This window comes from Choloepus didactylus, chromosome 3 (genome assembly GCF_015220235.1).
Source record: "Choloepus didactylus isolate mChoDid1 chromosome 3, mChoDid1.pri, whole genome shotgun sequence".
Taxonomy (NCBI): domain Eukaryota; kingdom Metazoa; phylum Chordata; class Mammalia; order Pilosa; family Megalonychidae; genus Choloepus; species Choloepus didactylus.
In genome coordinates this window covers 134,324,147-134,340,924 of record NC_051309.1, presented here as the reverse complement: position 1 = coordinate 134,340,924, position 16,778 = coordinate 134,324,147, and the positions used below count along the sequence as shown (strand labels likewise).

General features: G+C 39.0%; 1 protein-coding gene across 1 annotated transcript in view; it reads left to right on the top strand.

Annotated features, from left to right (window-relative positions):
• NUDT6 (nudix hydrolase 6) overlaps positions 1-16,778 on the top strand; it is a 54,633-nt gene that overhangs the window by 20,714 nt on the left and 17,141 nt on the right. The window contains exon 3 of the mRNA XM_037830600.1: positions 13,543-13,598. Coding sequence (XP_037686528.1) covers positions 13,543-13,598 — 56 coding nt within the window. The remainder of the gene's footprint in view (positions 1-13,542; positions 13,599-16,778) is intronic.

The following is a 16,778-nucleotide window of genomic DNA, read 5'->3' as shown; positions in this document are numbered from 1 at the left end:
CTACATACTAATAAAAGGGGCAATTCAGCAAGAAGAAATAACAATCGTAAATGTCTATGCAACCAATCAAGGTGCCACAAAATACATGAGAGAAACACTGGCAAAACTAAAGGAAGCAATTGATGTTTCCACAATAATTGTGGGAGACTTCAACACATCACTCTCTCCTATAGACAGATCAACCAGACAGAAGACCAATAAGGAAACTGAAAACCTAAACAATCTGATAAATGAATTAGATTTAACAGACATATACAGGACATTACATCCCAAATCACCAGGATACACATACTTTTCTAGTGCTTACGGAACTTTCTCCAGAATAGATCATATGCTGGGACATAAAAGAAGCCTCAATAAATTTAAAAAGATTGAAATTATTCAAAGCACATTCTCTGAGCACAATGGAATACAATTAGAAGTCAATAACCATCAGAGACTTAGAAAATTCACAAATACCTGGAGGTTAAACAACACACTCCTAAACAATCAGTGGGTTAAAGAAGAAATAGCAAGAGAAATTGCTAAATATATAGAGACGAATGAAAATGAGAACACAACATACCAAAACCTATGGGATGCAGCAAAAGCAGTGCTGAGGGGGAAATTTATAGCACTAAACGCATATATTAAAAAGGAAGAAAGAGCCAAAATCAAAGAACTAATGGATCGACTGAAGAAGCTAGAAAATGAACAGCAAACCAATCCTAAACCAAGTAGAAGAAAAGAAATAACAAGGATTAAAGCAGAAATAAATGACATAGAGAACAAAAAAACAATAGAGAGGATAAATATCACCAAAAGTTGGTTCTTTGAGAAGATCAACAAGATTGACAAGCCCCTAGCTAGACTGACAAACTCAAAAAGAGAGAAGACCCATATAAACAAAATAATGAATGAAAAAGGTGACATAACTGTAGATCCTGAAGAAATTAAAAAAATTATAAGAGGATACTATGAACAACTGTATGGCAACAAACTGGATAATGTAGAGGAAATGGACAATTTCCTGGAAACATATGAACAACCTAGACTGACCAGAGAAGAAATAGAAGACCTCAACCAACCCATCACAAGCAAAGAGAGCCAATCAGTCATCAAAAAGCTTCCCACAAATAAATGCCCAGGGCCAGATGGCTTCACAGGGGAATTCTACCAAACTTTCCAGAAAGAACTGACACCAGTCTTACTCAAACTCTTTCAAAACATTGAAGAAAATGGAACACTACCTAACTCATTTTATGAAGCTAACATCAATCTAATACCAAAACCAGGCAAAGATGCTACAAAAAAGGAAAACTACCGGCCAATCTCCCTAATGAATATAGATGCAAAAATCCTCAACAAAATACTTGCAAATCGAATCCAAAGACACATTAAAAAAATCATACACCATGACCAAGTGGGGTTCATTCCAGGCATGCAAGGATGGTTCAACATAAGAAAATCAATCAATGTATTACAACACATTAACAAGTCAAAAGGGAAAAATCAATTGATCATCTCAATAGATGCTGAAAAAGCATTTGACAAAATCCAACATCCATTTTTGATAAAAACACTTCAAAAGGTGGGAATTGAAGGAAACTTCCTCAACATGATAAAGAGCATATATGAAAAACCCACAGCCAGCATAGTACTCAACGGTGAGAGACTGAAAGCCTTCCCTCTAAGATCAGGAACAAGACAAGGATGCCCGCTGTCACCACTGTTATTCAACATTGTGCTGGAAGTGCTAGCCAGGGCAATCTGGCAAGACAAAGAAATAAAAGGCATCCAAATTGGAAAAGAAGAAATAAAACTGTCATTGTTTGCAGATGATATGATCTTATATCTAGAAAAACCTGAGAAATCGACGATACAGCTACTAGAGCTAATAAACAAATTTAGCAAAGTAGCAGGATACAAGACTAATGCACAGAAGTCAGCAATGTTTCTATATGCTAGAAATGAACAAACTGAAGGGACACTCAAGAAAAAGATACCATTTTGAATAGCAACTAAAAAAATCAAGTACCTAGGAATAAACTTAACCAAAGATGTAAAAGACCTATACAAACAAAACTACATAACTCTACTAAAAGAAATAGAAGGCGACCTTAAAAGATGGAAAAATGTTCCATGTTCATGGATAGGAAGACTAAATGTCATTAAGATGTCAATTCTACCCAAACTCATCTACAGATTCAATGCAATCCCAAACAAAATTCCAACAACCTACTTTGCAGACTTGGAAAAGATAGTTATCAAATTTATTTGGAAAGGGAAGATGCCTCGAATTGCTAAAGACACTCTAAAAAAGAAAAACGAAGTGGGAGGACTTACACTCCCTGACTTTGAAGCTTATTATAAAGCCACAGTTGCCAAAACAGCATGGTACTGGCACAAAGATACACATATAGATCAATGGAATCGAATTGAGAATTCGGAGATAGACCCTCAGATCTATGGCCGACTGATATTTTTTTTTTTTTTTGCATTTTCATTTCTTTGCCTTTATTGGTAAAACTGTTTTATTTTTTTTTATCTTCATTTTATTGAGATATATTCACATACCACGCACTTATACAAAACAAATCGTACTTTCAATTGTTTACAGTACCATTACATAGTTGTACATTCATCACCTAAATCAATCCCTGACACCTTCATTAGCACACACACAAAAATAACAAGAATAATAATTAGAGTGAAAAAGAGCAACTGAAGTAAAAAAGAACACTGGGTACCTTTGTCTGTTTGTTTCCTTCCCCTATTTTTCTACTCATCCATCCATAAACTAGACAAAGTGGAGTGTGGTCCTTATGGCTTTCCCAATCCCCTTGTCACCCCTCATAAGCTACATTTTTATACAACTGTCTTCGAGATTCATGGTTTCTGGGTTGTACTTTGATAGTTTCAGGTATCCACCACCAGCTACCCCAATTCTTTAGAACCTAAAAAGGGTTGTCTGAAGTGTGCGTAAGAGTGCCCACCAGAGTGACCTCTCAGCTCCTTTTGCAATCTCTCTGCCACTGAAGCTTATTTCGTTTCCTTTCACATCCCCCTTTTGGTCAAGAAGCTGTTCTCCGTCCCACGATGCCTGGTCTATATTCCTCCCCGGGAGTCATATTCCACGTTGCCAGGGAGATTCACTCCCCTGGGTGTCTGATCCCACGTAGTGGGGAGGGCAGTGATTTCACCTTTCAAGTTGGCTTAGCCAGAGAGATAGGGCCACATCTGAGCAACAAAGAGGCTGTTGGGAGGAGGCTCTTAGGCACAACCATAGGAACGCCTAGCCTCCCCTTGCAGCAACCGTCTTCCCAAGGGTAAATCCTATGGTAGAGGGCTCAACCCATCAAACCACCAGTTCCCTATGTCTGTGGTCATGTTAGCAACCATGGAGGTGGGGTAGGCCAATACCCCTGCATTCTCCACAGGCTCCTCAAGGGGGCACTACATCTTTTTTTTTCCTTGTTTTTCTTTTTTTTTTTTTTAACTTTCCCTTCTTTTTTAAATCAACTGTATGAAAAAAAAGTTAAAAAGAAAACAAACATGCAATAGAAGAACATTTCAAACAGACCATAACAAGGGAGTAAGAAAAAGACAACTAACCTAAGATAACTGCTTAACTTCCAACATGTTCCTACTTTACCCCACGAAAGTTACATAATATAGCAACATTTCTGTGAACTTGTTCCTACTATATCCATCAGAAATTAACAGACCATAGTCATTCCTGGGCTTCCCCAGAACGTTAAATAGCTTATCTGTTCTTCTTGGATTATTGTTCCCCCTTCCTTAATTGCTCTCTATTGCTAGTTCCCCTACATTCTACATTATAAACCATTTGTTTTACATTTTTCAAAGTTCACATTAGTGGTAGCATATAATATTTGGCTTTTTGTGTCTGGCTTATTTCGCTCAGCATTATGTCTTCAAGGTTCATCCATGTTGTCATATGTTTCACAAGAGTGTTCCTTCTTACTGCCGCATAGTATTCCATCGTGTGTATATACCACATTTTATTTATCCACTCATCTGTTGAAGGACATTTGGGTTGTTTCCATCTCTTGGCAATTGTGAATAATGCTGCTATGAACATTGGCGTGCAGATATCTGTTCGTGTCACTGCTTTCCGACCTTCCGGGTATATACCGAGAAGTGCAATTGCTGGATCGAATTCCTACCTTTTGAAGTGTTTTTTATCAAAAACGGATGTTGGATTTTGTCAAATGCTTTTTCAGCATCTATTGAGATGATCAATTGATTTTTCCCTTTTGACTTGTTAATGTGTTGTAATACATTGATTGATTTTCTTATGTTGAACCATCCTTGCATGCCTGGAATGAACCCCACTTGGTCATGGTGTATGATTTTTTTAATGTGTCTTTGGATTCGATTTGCAAGTATTTTGTTGAGGATTTTTGCATCTATATTCATTAGGGAGATTGGCCGGTAGTTTTCCTTTTTTGTAGCATCTTTGCCTGGTTTTGGTATTAGATTGATGTTAGCTTCATAAAATGAGTTAGGTAGTGTTCCATTTTCTTCAGTGTTTTGAAAGAGTTTGAGTAAGATTGGTGTCAGTTCTTTCTGGAAAGTTTGGTAGAATTCCCCTGTGAAGCCATCTGGCCCTGGGCATTTATTTGTGGGAAGATTTTTGATGACTGATTGGATCTCTTTGCTTGTGATGGGTTGGTTGAGGTCTTCTATTTCTTCTCTGGTCAGTCTAGGTTGTTCATATGTTTCCAGGAAATTGTCCATTTCTTCTACATTATCAAGTTTGTTGCCATACAGTTGTTCATAATATCCTCTTATAATTTTTTTAACTTCTTCAGGATCTGCAATTATGTCACCTTTTTCATTCATTATTTTGTTTATATGGGTCTTCTCTCTTTTTGATTTTGTCAGTCTAGCTAGGGGCTTGTCAATCTTGTTGATCTTCTCAAAGAACCATGTTTTGGTGATATTTATCTTCTCTATTGTTTTTTTGTTCTCTATGTCATTTATTTCTGCTTTAATCCTTGTTATTTCTTTTCTTCTACTTGGTTTAGGATTGGTTTGCTGTTCATTTTCTAGCTTCTGCAGTCGATCCATTAGTTCTTTGATTTTGGCTCTTTCTTCCTTTTTAATATATGCGTTTAGTGCTATAAATTTCCCCCTCAGCACTGCTTTTGCTGCATCCCATAGGTTTTGGTATGTTGTGTTCTCATTTTCATTCGTCTCTATATATTTAGCAATTTCTCTTGCTATTTCTTCTTTAACCCACTGATTGTTTAGGAGTGTGTTGTTTAACCTCCAGGTATTTGTGAATTTTCTAAGTCTCTGATGGTTATTGACTTCTAATTGTATTCCATTGTGCTCAGAGAATGTGCTTTGAATAATTTCAATCTTTTTAAATTTATTGAGGCTTCTTTTATGTCCCAGCATATGATCTATTCTGGAGAAAGTTCCGTAAGCACTAGAAAAGTATGTGTATCCTGGTGATTTGGGATGTAATGTCCTGTATATGTCTGTTAAATCTAATTCATTTATCAGATTGTTTAGGTTTTCAGTTTCCTTATTGGTCTTCTGTCTGGTTAATCTATCTATAGGAGAGAGTGATGTGTTGAAGTCTCCCACAATTATTGTGGAAACATCAATTGCTTCCTTTAGTTTTGCCAGTGTTTCTCTCATGTATTTTGTGGCACCTTGATTGGGTGCATAGACATTTACGATTGTTATTTCTTCTTGCTGAATTGCCCCTTTTATTAGTATGTACTGGCCTTCTTTGTCTCTCAAAACATCCCTGCATTTGAAGTCTATTTTATCTGAGATTAATATTGCTACACCTGCTTTCTTTTGGCTGTAGCTTGCATGAAATATTTTTTTCCATCCTTTCACTTTCAGTTTCTTTGTTTCCCTGTGTCTAAGATGAGTCTCTTGTATGCAACATATTGATGGTTCATTTTTTTTTGATCCATTTTTTTTTGATCCATTCTGCGAATCTATATCTTTTAATTGGGGAGTTTAATCCATTTACATTCAACGTTATAACCGTGAAGGCATTTCTTGAATCAGCCATCTTATCCTTTGGTTTATGTTTGTCATATTTTTCCCCTCTCTCTATTAATATCCTTTATTGTACCCATACCGAATCTCTTTAGTACTGAACCTTTCTCCAAGTGTCTCTGTCCTTTCTTTGTTTCTCTGTCTGTAGGGCTCCGTTTAATATCTCCAGTAGGGCAGGTCTCTTGTTAGCAAATTCTCTCAGCATTTGTTTGTCTGTGAAAAATTTAAGCTCTCCCTCAAATTTGAAGGAGAGCTTTGCTGGATAAAGTATTCTTGGCTGGAAATTTTTCTCACTCAGAATTTTAAATATATCGTGCCACTGCCTTCTCGCCTCCATGGTGGCTGCTGAGTAGTCACTACTTATTCTTATGCTGTTTCCTTTGTATGTGGTGAATTGCTTTTCTGTTGCTGCTTTCGGAACTTGCTCCTTCTCTTCTGTGTTTGACAGTGTGATCAGTATATGTCTCGGAGTGGGTTTATTTGGATTTATTCTATTTGGAGTTTGCTGAGCATTTATGATTTGTGTATTTATGTTGTTTAGAAGATTTGGGAAGTTTTCCCCAACAATTTCTTTGAATACTCTTCCTAGACCTTTACCCTTTTCTTCCCCTTCTGGGACACCAATGAGTCTTATATTCGGACGTTTCATATTATCTATCATATCCCTGAGGTCCATTTCGATTTTTTTCAATTTTTTTCCCCATTCTTTCTTTTATGCTTTCATTTTCCATTCTGTCATCTTCCAGGTCACTGATTCGTTGTTCTGCTTCCTCTAGTCTTGTACTATGAGTGTCCAGAATATTTTTAATTTGTTCAACAATTTCTTTAATTTCCATAAGGTCATCCATTTTTTTATTTAGTCTTGCAATGTCTTCTTTATGCTCTTCTAGGGTCTTCTTGATTTCCTTTGTCTCCCGTACTATGGTCTCATTGTTCATCTTTAGTTCTTTGAGTAGCTGCTCTAGGTGCTGTTTCTCTTCTGATCTTTTGATTTGGATGCTTGGGCTTGGGTTATCCATATCGTCTGGTTTTTTCATACGCTTTATAATTTTCTGTTGTTTTCGGCCTCGTGGCATTTGCTGAACTTGATAGGGTTCTTTTAGGATTTGTAGACCAATTGAAGTCCTTATCTCTAATTTATCAGATCTACAGCTTCGTGGAGTACACTTTCTCTAACTCACCAGCAGGTGGCGCCCACGAGCCACCTGTTCTCCACTAGTCAGTTCTCCCCTGCTTAGCCTTTTTGTTGAGTGGGGGAGTGAGTCTTGTGGGGTCCAATTGGTGTACCAAGCTTGCGTGTGTAGTTGGTGTTGCTTGCCCTGTATATGGGGCGTGTTTCTGGGCAGTCAGGGAGGGGGGGTGGCCCTAACAATCAAATCTCCCTGGTGATCCTAGAGTTTTAAAGCTGCTGCAATAGTCTAGTCCTTCAGTTCAGTCCTTCCACAGTTTGTCTCTGCCACTGACCCACAAGTCCTTGGTATTGGCGTATGGCTCCAGAGACTTGCAAGTGGGCCCCTCTTCCAGGCTGTGCACCCCAGGTCCTCTGTTGAGGGATGACTGTGCTATGTCACAGGTGAGTGCCGTCCCCCCAGGGCAGTTCTGGGCTTCTGGGCTGTGTAGGGAGGCTCCCAGTCTGCTGAAATGATGGCTGAATGGGGCTTTGTTAATTTACACTGCTCCACCTTCCCAACTGTGGGACAATCAGCTGAGGTTGCAGGAAAGGCTAATGTCCACGCCCAGTTTTGTGGTGTGTGCCTGTTATTTGAAGCACTTCTGTCACACTGGGTTGTCTGGGGCAGCTGTGGGCTATGGGGCTGGCGATGGGCAGGAGTGTTTCCTGTCCACCAGGATGATGGCTGTGAGCGGACACCCCCCTTTTCTTGGGAAGTTGTGGTGTTTAGTGAATTTTCTCAGCCACTGGATTATTGCGTTTTGTCTCAGAGCTCTGTTAGTCCTGCTCTTGACTTGACCTGCCCAAATTGCAAGTCTTTGAAGCTTTCTGTATTGGGCTTCTTAGAGTAATTGTTTTAGAAAAAGAAAAAAGGATTAAAAAAAAAGGGCCCTCCTGAGAGATCTAATGGGTTATTGAAATGCTAAGAGACAAAGCAACCAGGGCCATTAAGGAAAGGTCCACAGGGCAGACAGATCAGCTTTTCTTCAGGATTTGCATATGCGCCTCAGGGCCTGAGCTCTGCCCTTCCCCTTTCTATGTTCACCAGAACTCCAAAAATCCTCCGCTTTTATTTTGGAGTTTTTCGTGTTGTTTTGTTTCTATGCCTGTCTCCTCTCTGCTGGGCTGGCTGCTCTCAGATTCTCTGGTGTCTGGTCTCAGTCTATCTATGGTTGGAGTTTGGATCAGTAGAATGAGTTTTTGATAAGGGCTGCCACTGCAGTTCTCCGTTCTCCTTCCCGGAGCTGACAGCCCCTCCTCCCACGGGACTGAGCCTGGCAGGGAGGGGTGCGGGTCCCCTGGCCACAAAAACTTACAGATTTCGCTTATCTCAGCAGTTCGACGTTTTCATGAGTGTTGTATGAAGTATGCCCAAAGTCAGATTGCTCTGTGGTGTCCAGTCCACGCAGTTCCTGGCTTTCTACCTACTTTCCTGGAGGAGTAACTAAAACATACAGCTCACCAGTCCGCCATCTTGCCCCGCCTCCCGACTGATCTTTGATAAGGCCCCCAAAGTCACTGAACTGAGTCATAATGGTCTTTTCAACAAATGGGGCTGGGAGAGTTGGATATCCATATCCAAAAGAATGAAAGAGGACCCCTACCTCACCCCCTACACAAAAATTAACTCAAAATGGACCAAAGATCTCAATATAAAAGAAAGTACCATAAAACTCCTAGAAGATAATGTAGGAAAACATCTTCAAGACCTTGTATTCGGCGGCCACTTCCTAGACTTTACACCCAAAGCACAAGCAACAAAAGAGAAAATAGATAAATGGGAACTCCTCAAGCTTAGAAGTTTCTGCACCTCAAAGGAATTTCTCAAAAAGGTAAAGAGGCAGCCAACTCAATGGGAAAAAATTTTTGGAAACCATGTATCTGGCAAAAGACTGATATCTTGCATATATAAAGAAATCCTACAACTCAATGACAGTAATACAGACAGCCCAATTATAAAATGGGCAAAAGATATGAAAAGACAGTTCTCTGAAGAGGAAATACAAATGGCCAAGAAACACATGAAAAATTGTTCAGCTTCACTAGCTATTAGAGAGATGCAAATTAAGACCACAATGAGATACCATCTAACACCGGTTAGAATGGCTGCCATTAAACAAACAGGAAACTACAAATGCTGGAGGGGATGTGGAGAAATTGGAACTCTTATTCATTGTTGGTGGGACTGTATAATGGTTCAGCCACTCTGGAAGTCAGTCTGGCAGTTCCTTAGAAAACTAGATATAGAGTTACCATTCGATCCAGCGATTGCACTTCTTGGTATATACCCGGAAGATCGGAAAGCAGTGACATGAACAGATATCTGCACGCCAATGTTCATAGCAGCATTATTCACAATTGCCAAGAGATGGAAACAACCCAAATGTCCTTCAACAGATGAGTGGATAAATAAAATGTGGTATATACACACGATGGAATACTACGCGGCAGTAAGAAGGAACGATCTCGTGAAACATATGACAAATATGACAACATGGATGAACCTTGAAGACATAATGCTAAGCGAAATAAGCCAGGCACAAAAAGCCAAATATTATATGCTACCACTAATGTGAACTTTGAAAAATGTAAAACAAATGGTTTATAATGTAGAATGTAGGGGAACTAGCAATAGAGAGCAATTAAGGAAGGGGGAACAATAATCCAAGAAGAACAGATAAGCTATTTAACGTTCTGGGGATGCCCAGGAATGACTATGGTCTGTTAATTTCTGATGGATATAGTAGGAGCAAGTTCACAGAAATGTTGCTATATTATGTAACTTTCTTGGGTAAAGTAGGAACATGTTGGAAGTTAAGCAGTTATCTTAGGTTAGTTGTCTTTTTCTTACTCCCTTGTTATGGTCTCTTTGAAATGTTCTTTTATTGTATGTTTGTTTTCTTTTTAACTTTTTTTTCATACAGTTGATTTAAAAAAGAAGGGAAAGTTAAAAAAAAAAAAAAAGAAAAACAAGGAAAAAAAAAGGTGTAGTGCCCCCCTTGAGGAGCCTGTGGAGAATGCAGGGGTATTGGCCTACCCCACCTCCATGGTTGCTAACATGACCACAGACATAGGGGACTGGTGGTTTGATGGATTGAGCCCTCTAACATAGGTTTTACCCTTGGGAAGACGGTTGCTACAAAGGAGAGGCTAGGCGTCCCTATGGTTGTGCCTAAGAGCCTCCTCCCAAATGCCTCTTTGTTGCTCAGATGTGGCCCTCTCTCTCTGGCTAAGCCAACTTGAAAGGTGAAATCACTGCCCTCCCCACTACGTGGGATCAGACACCCAGGGGAGTGAATCTCCCTGGCAACGTGGAATATGTCTCCTGGGGAGGAATACAGACCTGGCATCGTGGGACGGAGAACAGCTTCTTGACCAAAAGGGGGATGTGAAAGGAAATGAAATAAGCTTCAGTGGCAGAGAGATTCCAAAACGAGCTGAGAGGTCACTCTGGTGGGCACTCTTACGCATACTTTAGACAACCCTTTTCAGGTTCTAAAGAATTGGGGTAGCTGGTGGTGGATACCTGAAACTATCAAACTACAACCCAGAACCCATGAATCTCGAAGACAGTTGTATAAAAATGTAGCTTATGAGGGGTGACAATGGGATTGGGAAAGCCATAAGGACCACACTCCACTTTGTCTAGTTTATGGATGGATGTGTAGAAAAGTAGGGGAAGGAAACAAACAGACAAAGGTACCCAGTGTTCTTTTTTACTTCAATTGCTCTTTTTCACTCTAATTATTATTCTTGTTATTTTTGTGTGTGTGCTAATGAAGGTGTCAGGGATTGATTTAGGTGATGAATGTACAACTATGTAATGGTACTGTAAACAATCGAAAGTACAATTTGTTTTGTATGACTGCGTGGTATGTGAATATATCTCAATAAAATGATGATTAAAAAAAAAAAAAAAAAAAAAACTACAACCCAGAACCCATGAATCTCAAAGACAGTTGTATAAAAATGTAGCTTATGAGGGGTGACAATGGGATTGGGAAAGCCATAAGGAGCACACTCCACTTTGTCTAGTTTATGGATGGATGAGTAGAAAAACAGGGGAAGGAAACAAACAGACAAAGGTACCCAGTGTTCTTTTTTACTTCAATTGCTCTTTTTCACTCTAATTATTATTCTTGTTATTTTTGTGTGTGTGCTAATGAAGGTGTCAGGGATTGATTTAGGTGATGAATGTACAACTATGTAATGGTACTGTGAACAATAGAATGTACGATTTCTTTTGTATGACTGCGTGGTATGTGAAGATATCTCAATAAAATGAAGATTAAAAAAAAAAAAAAAAAAAAGAACTAGTCCATCTCCAAATGCCAACCCGCAGATTCCCATCACCGCAGCACGGCTGCTGGACTTTCAGCTGGCTTACTCACTCGTTTCGGAATGCAGGCTACCGGTTTCACCAAATGCGCGGTCCCTGTGGATTTAGCAGACCTTGTCCGGCTGGTGCATCACTGGAACTGGTGTTCTGGCTCACTTACTGGCTTTTATCTAGTATATTTCTCACGGAGGTGTTTTTTTTGCCCTGTCTCACCTAGCCACCATCTTAGGTTCTCTCATTCTTTCTTATAGCTGAATAATATTCCATCGTATATATATACCACATTTTGTTTATCCATTCATCTGTTGATGGACATTTGAGTTGCTTCCATCCTTTGGCAATTGTGAATAATGCCACTCTGAACATTGGTGTGCAAGTGTCTGTTCATATCCCTGCTTTCAGATCTTCTGGGTATATACTGAGTAGTGGGGTTGCTGGATCGTAAGACACTTATACACTTAGCTTTCTGTTGCTCTGTCATTTTTGAAAGAAAGTCTTGCCAGATACAAACTTCTTGGTTAACAATTGTCATTTTCTTTCAGCATTTTAGATAGTTCACACCACTGTCTTCTTGCCTCCGTGGTTTCTGATGAAAAATTGGCACTTAATCTTATTGGGATTCCCTCATACCTAACGTTTATCTTGCAGCTTTCAGAACTCTCTTCTTGTCCTTGGCATTGGACAATTTGGTTGCTATGTGTCTGGGTGTGGTTCTCTTTGTTTATCCCGTTTGGGGTTCATTGGACTTCTTGAATGTGCATATTTCTGTCTTTATTTGTTTTACTATTACTTCTATCCCTTTCTCTCTCTTCTCCTTCTGGGATTCTAACACTGTCCCAGCCTTATGCAAGTAGCTTCTCTGCCCTTAGGACAAACTCTGGGAGGATGAGCCCGAGACAAGTTCCCTGGCTCAGTCTCTCAGAGACTTCCATCTAGTAGATTGGCACTGACATACATGCATCCCAATATGCACACAAGGGCCACTCCGCTCCCTCTAGAAAAGGGCCAGGGACCCACAATAGGAGCGCAAGCTAGATCTACCCTGTGTTGTGGAGGGGATGGGGACAGGGCCAGCAAGGGCACCAGGAGCTTCTTTGGCTTTTGAAGCTGCATTTTCTTTAGTCAGCACTTGCCCAGTTAATGCAGCCCTTTGTTTTCCATAGTTTTTGAGGAAGGTTAATGCCTTTAATATTCCTCCGCTGCCTTTGCCCAAGAGGGGTTGGAACAATGGCTACTGTCAGAGCAGGCCCCCAGCGATCTGAAGCAGCTGATCAAAGATAGAGATCTGGGATCAGACCATATATCCCCAGTGTTTGGAGGGCTAGTTCTTTATGTCCCACCCTGGCACCAACAAGCTGCACCAGGAGCCGGAGCTCCAGCCCTTTCTCCTTCCTACCAGGAGAATTGGGTAAGGGTGATGGTAGCCATTGCAGGGAGGGTGAAACTTACCTGTTTTGTTTTGTTTTGTTTCTCCACAATTTACCAACCTCTTCCTCCTGCTCCTCCCTGGATGCTGCACATCGTACCGCTAGACTCTGGAGCGTCAAAGTGGTTGATTCAGATAGTTCCTGTCTGAACAACCAAATAGTTGTTTTGGTAGACTGATTCCTGGAGTATCCTACTCTACCATCTTCTCATAGTCCTCTCCTCAATAAATATTTTTAAGCACTTAAAATTTTCTGGATGCTGAAGAATGCTATTAAAGGATAGAAAGATTAATTTGTTTTCACTGTGTACCATCAGGTATAGACTATCTAGAGATGACACTTATGCAGATGATTATACTACAAAGTAGCATATGATAGAACCATAATTGGTTATAAGAGCCTGGAGAATGGAGCCATCATTTCCTTGCTGTAGAGTTTTACAAGTATACGTGGATGAGGTAATATTTGAACTAGGCCTTCAAAGACAGGTAGGATTTTAATGACCACAGATAAGTTTGAGATGATTCTAAGGTGGGTGAAATTAATCTTTTTAAATTCTATTTTTCCCCCAACAGGAGCAGTATTTGATGAAAATACTAGAAAAATATTGGTTGTACAAGATCGAAATAAAGTAAGTTGCTCCTGCTTTGTAAATTACTTTATAAATATTCACTTCTCTCTAGAGAAAAATAAAATATAGAAATTTTGATACACCTAAGGAATCATAGAAAGAAATAAGGGTCACTTGGATACCCTTTAAACCAAAAAATACTTATGTGGGCCTTGAAAAGGTCAAGGTAAATATTTAATGTTGCTCACCACCCATTACTTTATAGTTGCAGAAAAATTATTAATGCCTGTGTTTAATTGGGAAGATAAACTCTGTTTCTAACAGTCTATCAATATATTCTCCTGTTCCGGTTTGCTAATGCTGCCAGAAATCAAAACACCAGAAATGGATTGGCTTTTATAAAAGGGGTTTATTTGGTTACACAGTTATAGTCTTAAGTCTATAAAGTGTCCATCAACAAAAGGGTACCTTCACTGGAGAAAGGCCATTGGCATCCAGAAAACCTCTGTTAGCTGGGAAGGCACGTGGCTGGCGTCTGCTTGCTCCCAGGTGGTGTTTCAAAAGGGCGTTCTCCAAAATGTCTGCATCAGCTTCCAACAGCTGTCTTCAAAATGTCTGTCTCAGCTGCAGCTAGTTATGAGCTCCTTCTGTCTGAGCTTATATAGTGCTCCAGAAAACTAAACAAGACCCACGCTGAATGGGCGGGGGCCACGCCTCCATGGAAATAATCCAGAGTTATCACCTACAGTTGGGTGGGTCACATCTCATGGACACTGAACCAAGAGATTCCATCCCAATTCACACTAATACATCTGCCCCCACAAGAATGCATTAAAGAATATGGCTTTTTCTGGGGTACATAAATATGCAAACCGGCACATCTCGCATTCATTCAACATTCGTTGAGCCAGGGTTGAGAATACAAAGATTAATAACACAGTATGCCTGATGTCCTGCAGTTCACTATCTATTTGGGAAAACAGATATACAAATAGATGGTAACAATTAACTTTGCCTTATGGAACCCCTAAAGACTTTTCAGGGGAGGTGACAGAGACTAGGTCTTGAAGAACAAGTAGGAGTTTACTAGGGTAAAAATAAATGTTGAAAACAGACTAAGAAATTTGGGATTGCATGTATAAAGGCACAGAGTTTTGAAAAGGGTGCACACAGTGTGTAAATAATGGTAAAAAGTTCATATGGCCAGGAGTGAGGGATCTAATAAGATAATAGATATGAATGCTAGAATGAGAACAGATTTTAAAGAGCCTTATATACTAAAATAAGGAGTCTGGGCAACTAGGGGCAACAAAGATTATTAAGAGCAGTACATGATTAGAGATCAAATGTTTTATGCTCAGGAATACAAGTAAGAATGAAGGACAATAATTATTTTGATAGTTTCTGAGACATTAAAAAATATTAGTGGGCAGGGTCAAACATTTACCCCATCATATATGTTTTTAAACTCTGAATTAATTTATGTATAATGATAGCTGAAAGCAGTATCACACATTTCTCAGAAATGCTGTCTTCTAAATGCATTCAACATTCATTAAGTGCCTACTCTGCAAAGATTAATTAGACAATATCCCTGATGTCCTGCAGCTCACTCTCTGTTTTGGAAAACAAACATATGAGTTATAAGTAACATTCAAGATTTTAGTTAAGGCAGAAACTCTGACTCAAATTGAGCTTTATCATCAGCAGATATTTATTAAGTACCTAAAGTAGTTCTGTGCCTAGCCCTCAGTAAGTTATATGTTTGAATATGAGTATAATGCAGTTAAGGTACTTAAAGCAGAATAGAGGGAAGAAAACTAGCACACGTTGAAGCCTAACAATGTCAACAACAACTGCATATAATAGCATTCAGCTGTAGGGTAACAAGTACCTTTTCTGAGTAAGTAGTGTACTTTTCTTCAGGAAGGAGAGATATTATTGAAGATGTCAATAGGATCTCAGGAAAGTCTTCCAGAAGGAAGAGTATTTTGAGCCATGCCTTGTAGGAAAGGAAGGATTTACGGGACAGAATATTACAGAAGAGGAGACCAATAGGCAAGTAGGTAAAAGGCAACAAGAAGCAATATATTTGCTCTGAGATTAATTTGATTAGAATGAGTGGAGAATAGTCAGCATGATTGGAAAATGGTGAACTGTTTTGACTTGGATGATGAAGATGATGTCTGGGCAAATCTGATTGTATGTGGAATGGGAGATGGCACAAACAGAATAAGCTTGAGAGTCAGGCAGACCTGAGCAGTTCCAGTCCCTATGCCACTTCTACCTTGAGCAAATCTCTAAACCTTTTTGTCTTCTTTAAATCTTTTTGTCATCTCATAGAAAGGATGCATTGGCTGTCTATATTAGGGTTTTCCCCCACTGGATTCATGTCTAGTAACTTGAGATACACAAAAATATAAAACACCACAATGTAAAACTATGCTGGGGAGTTTGAATGCTTTGTTCTCTCATTCATATCTTCTTTTTTCCATACACAACCAAATGATATGCACCACCTTTCTTCCCTTTCTTTTCCTTTATTTTCTTTCTCTTTTTTTGAGAAATTATAGATTATTTTTAGAAACTGGTTTATAAAATCATGAATCACTTTTATAAATCATACATAAATGATAGATTAGTTATTATGCCTGCAAAATTGGCTATCCAGGATCTTTTTTTTAATTTTCAGGGGTTTCTTTTGTTAAATCTATTTTGTTTACCATGTGTCACCAGAATGTTTATTCAATTGGCAGACAATAAGTATTTAATTTTTTCCATACAGTGAAAAAGTAAATTAGAAACATTGCTTAATATTTCATTTAAAATTGTGCCTTCGTACAATTTTTATATTATTTGACCATGTTGGAATATCTTAGTCACCTAGCGGATATGCCCCACCAGATGATAAACACAGCGTCAAAGGACTGTATTGCCCTAAGGCAATCTTGTGTTTCAGCTTCTTGCAGCCAAATCTCACGTACTTAAGTTTTGTTAAAGTTTTTTTATATAATTTTATTTTTTTTATTAGAGAAGTTGTGGGTTAACAGAAAAATCATGCATAAAATACAGAATCCCCATATACCACCTTATTACAAACACCTTTCATTGGTGTGATGCATATTCTTGATTCTAGGCTTTGGCTTCACATCTGGGTAGTTGAATGATGCAGTTGAGATTTGATTTCCTCAAAATTTTATCCTTAAAATTATGGTTTCCTTAAAATTATAGTTGGCTACT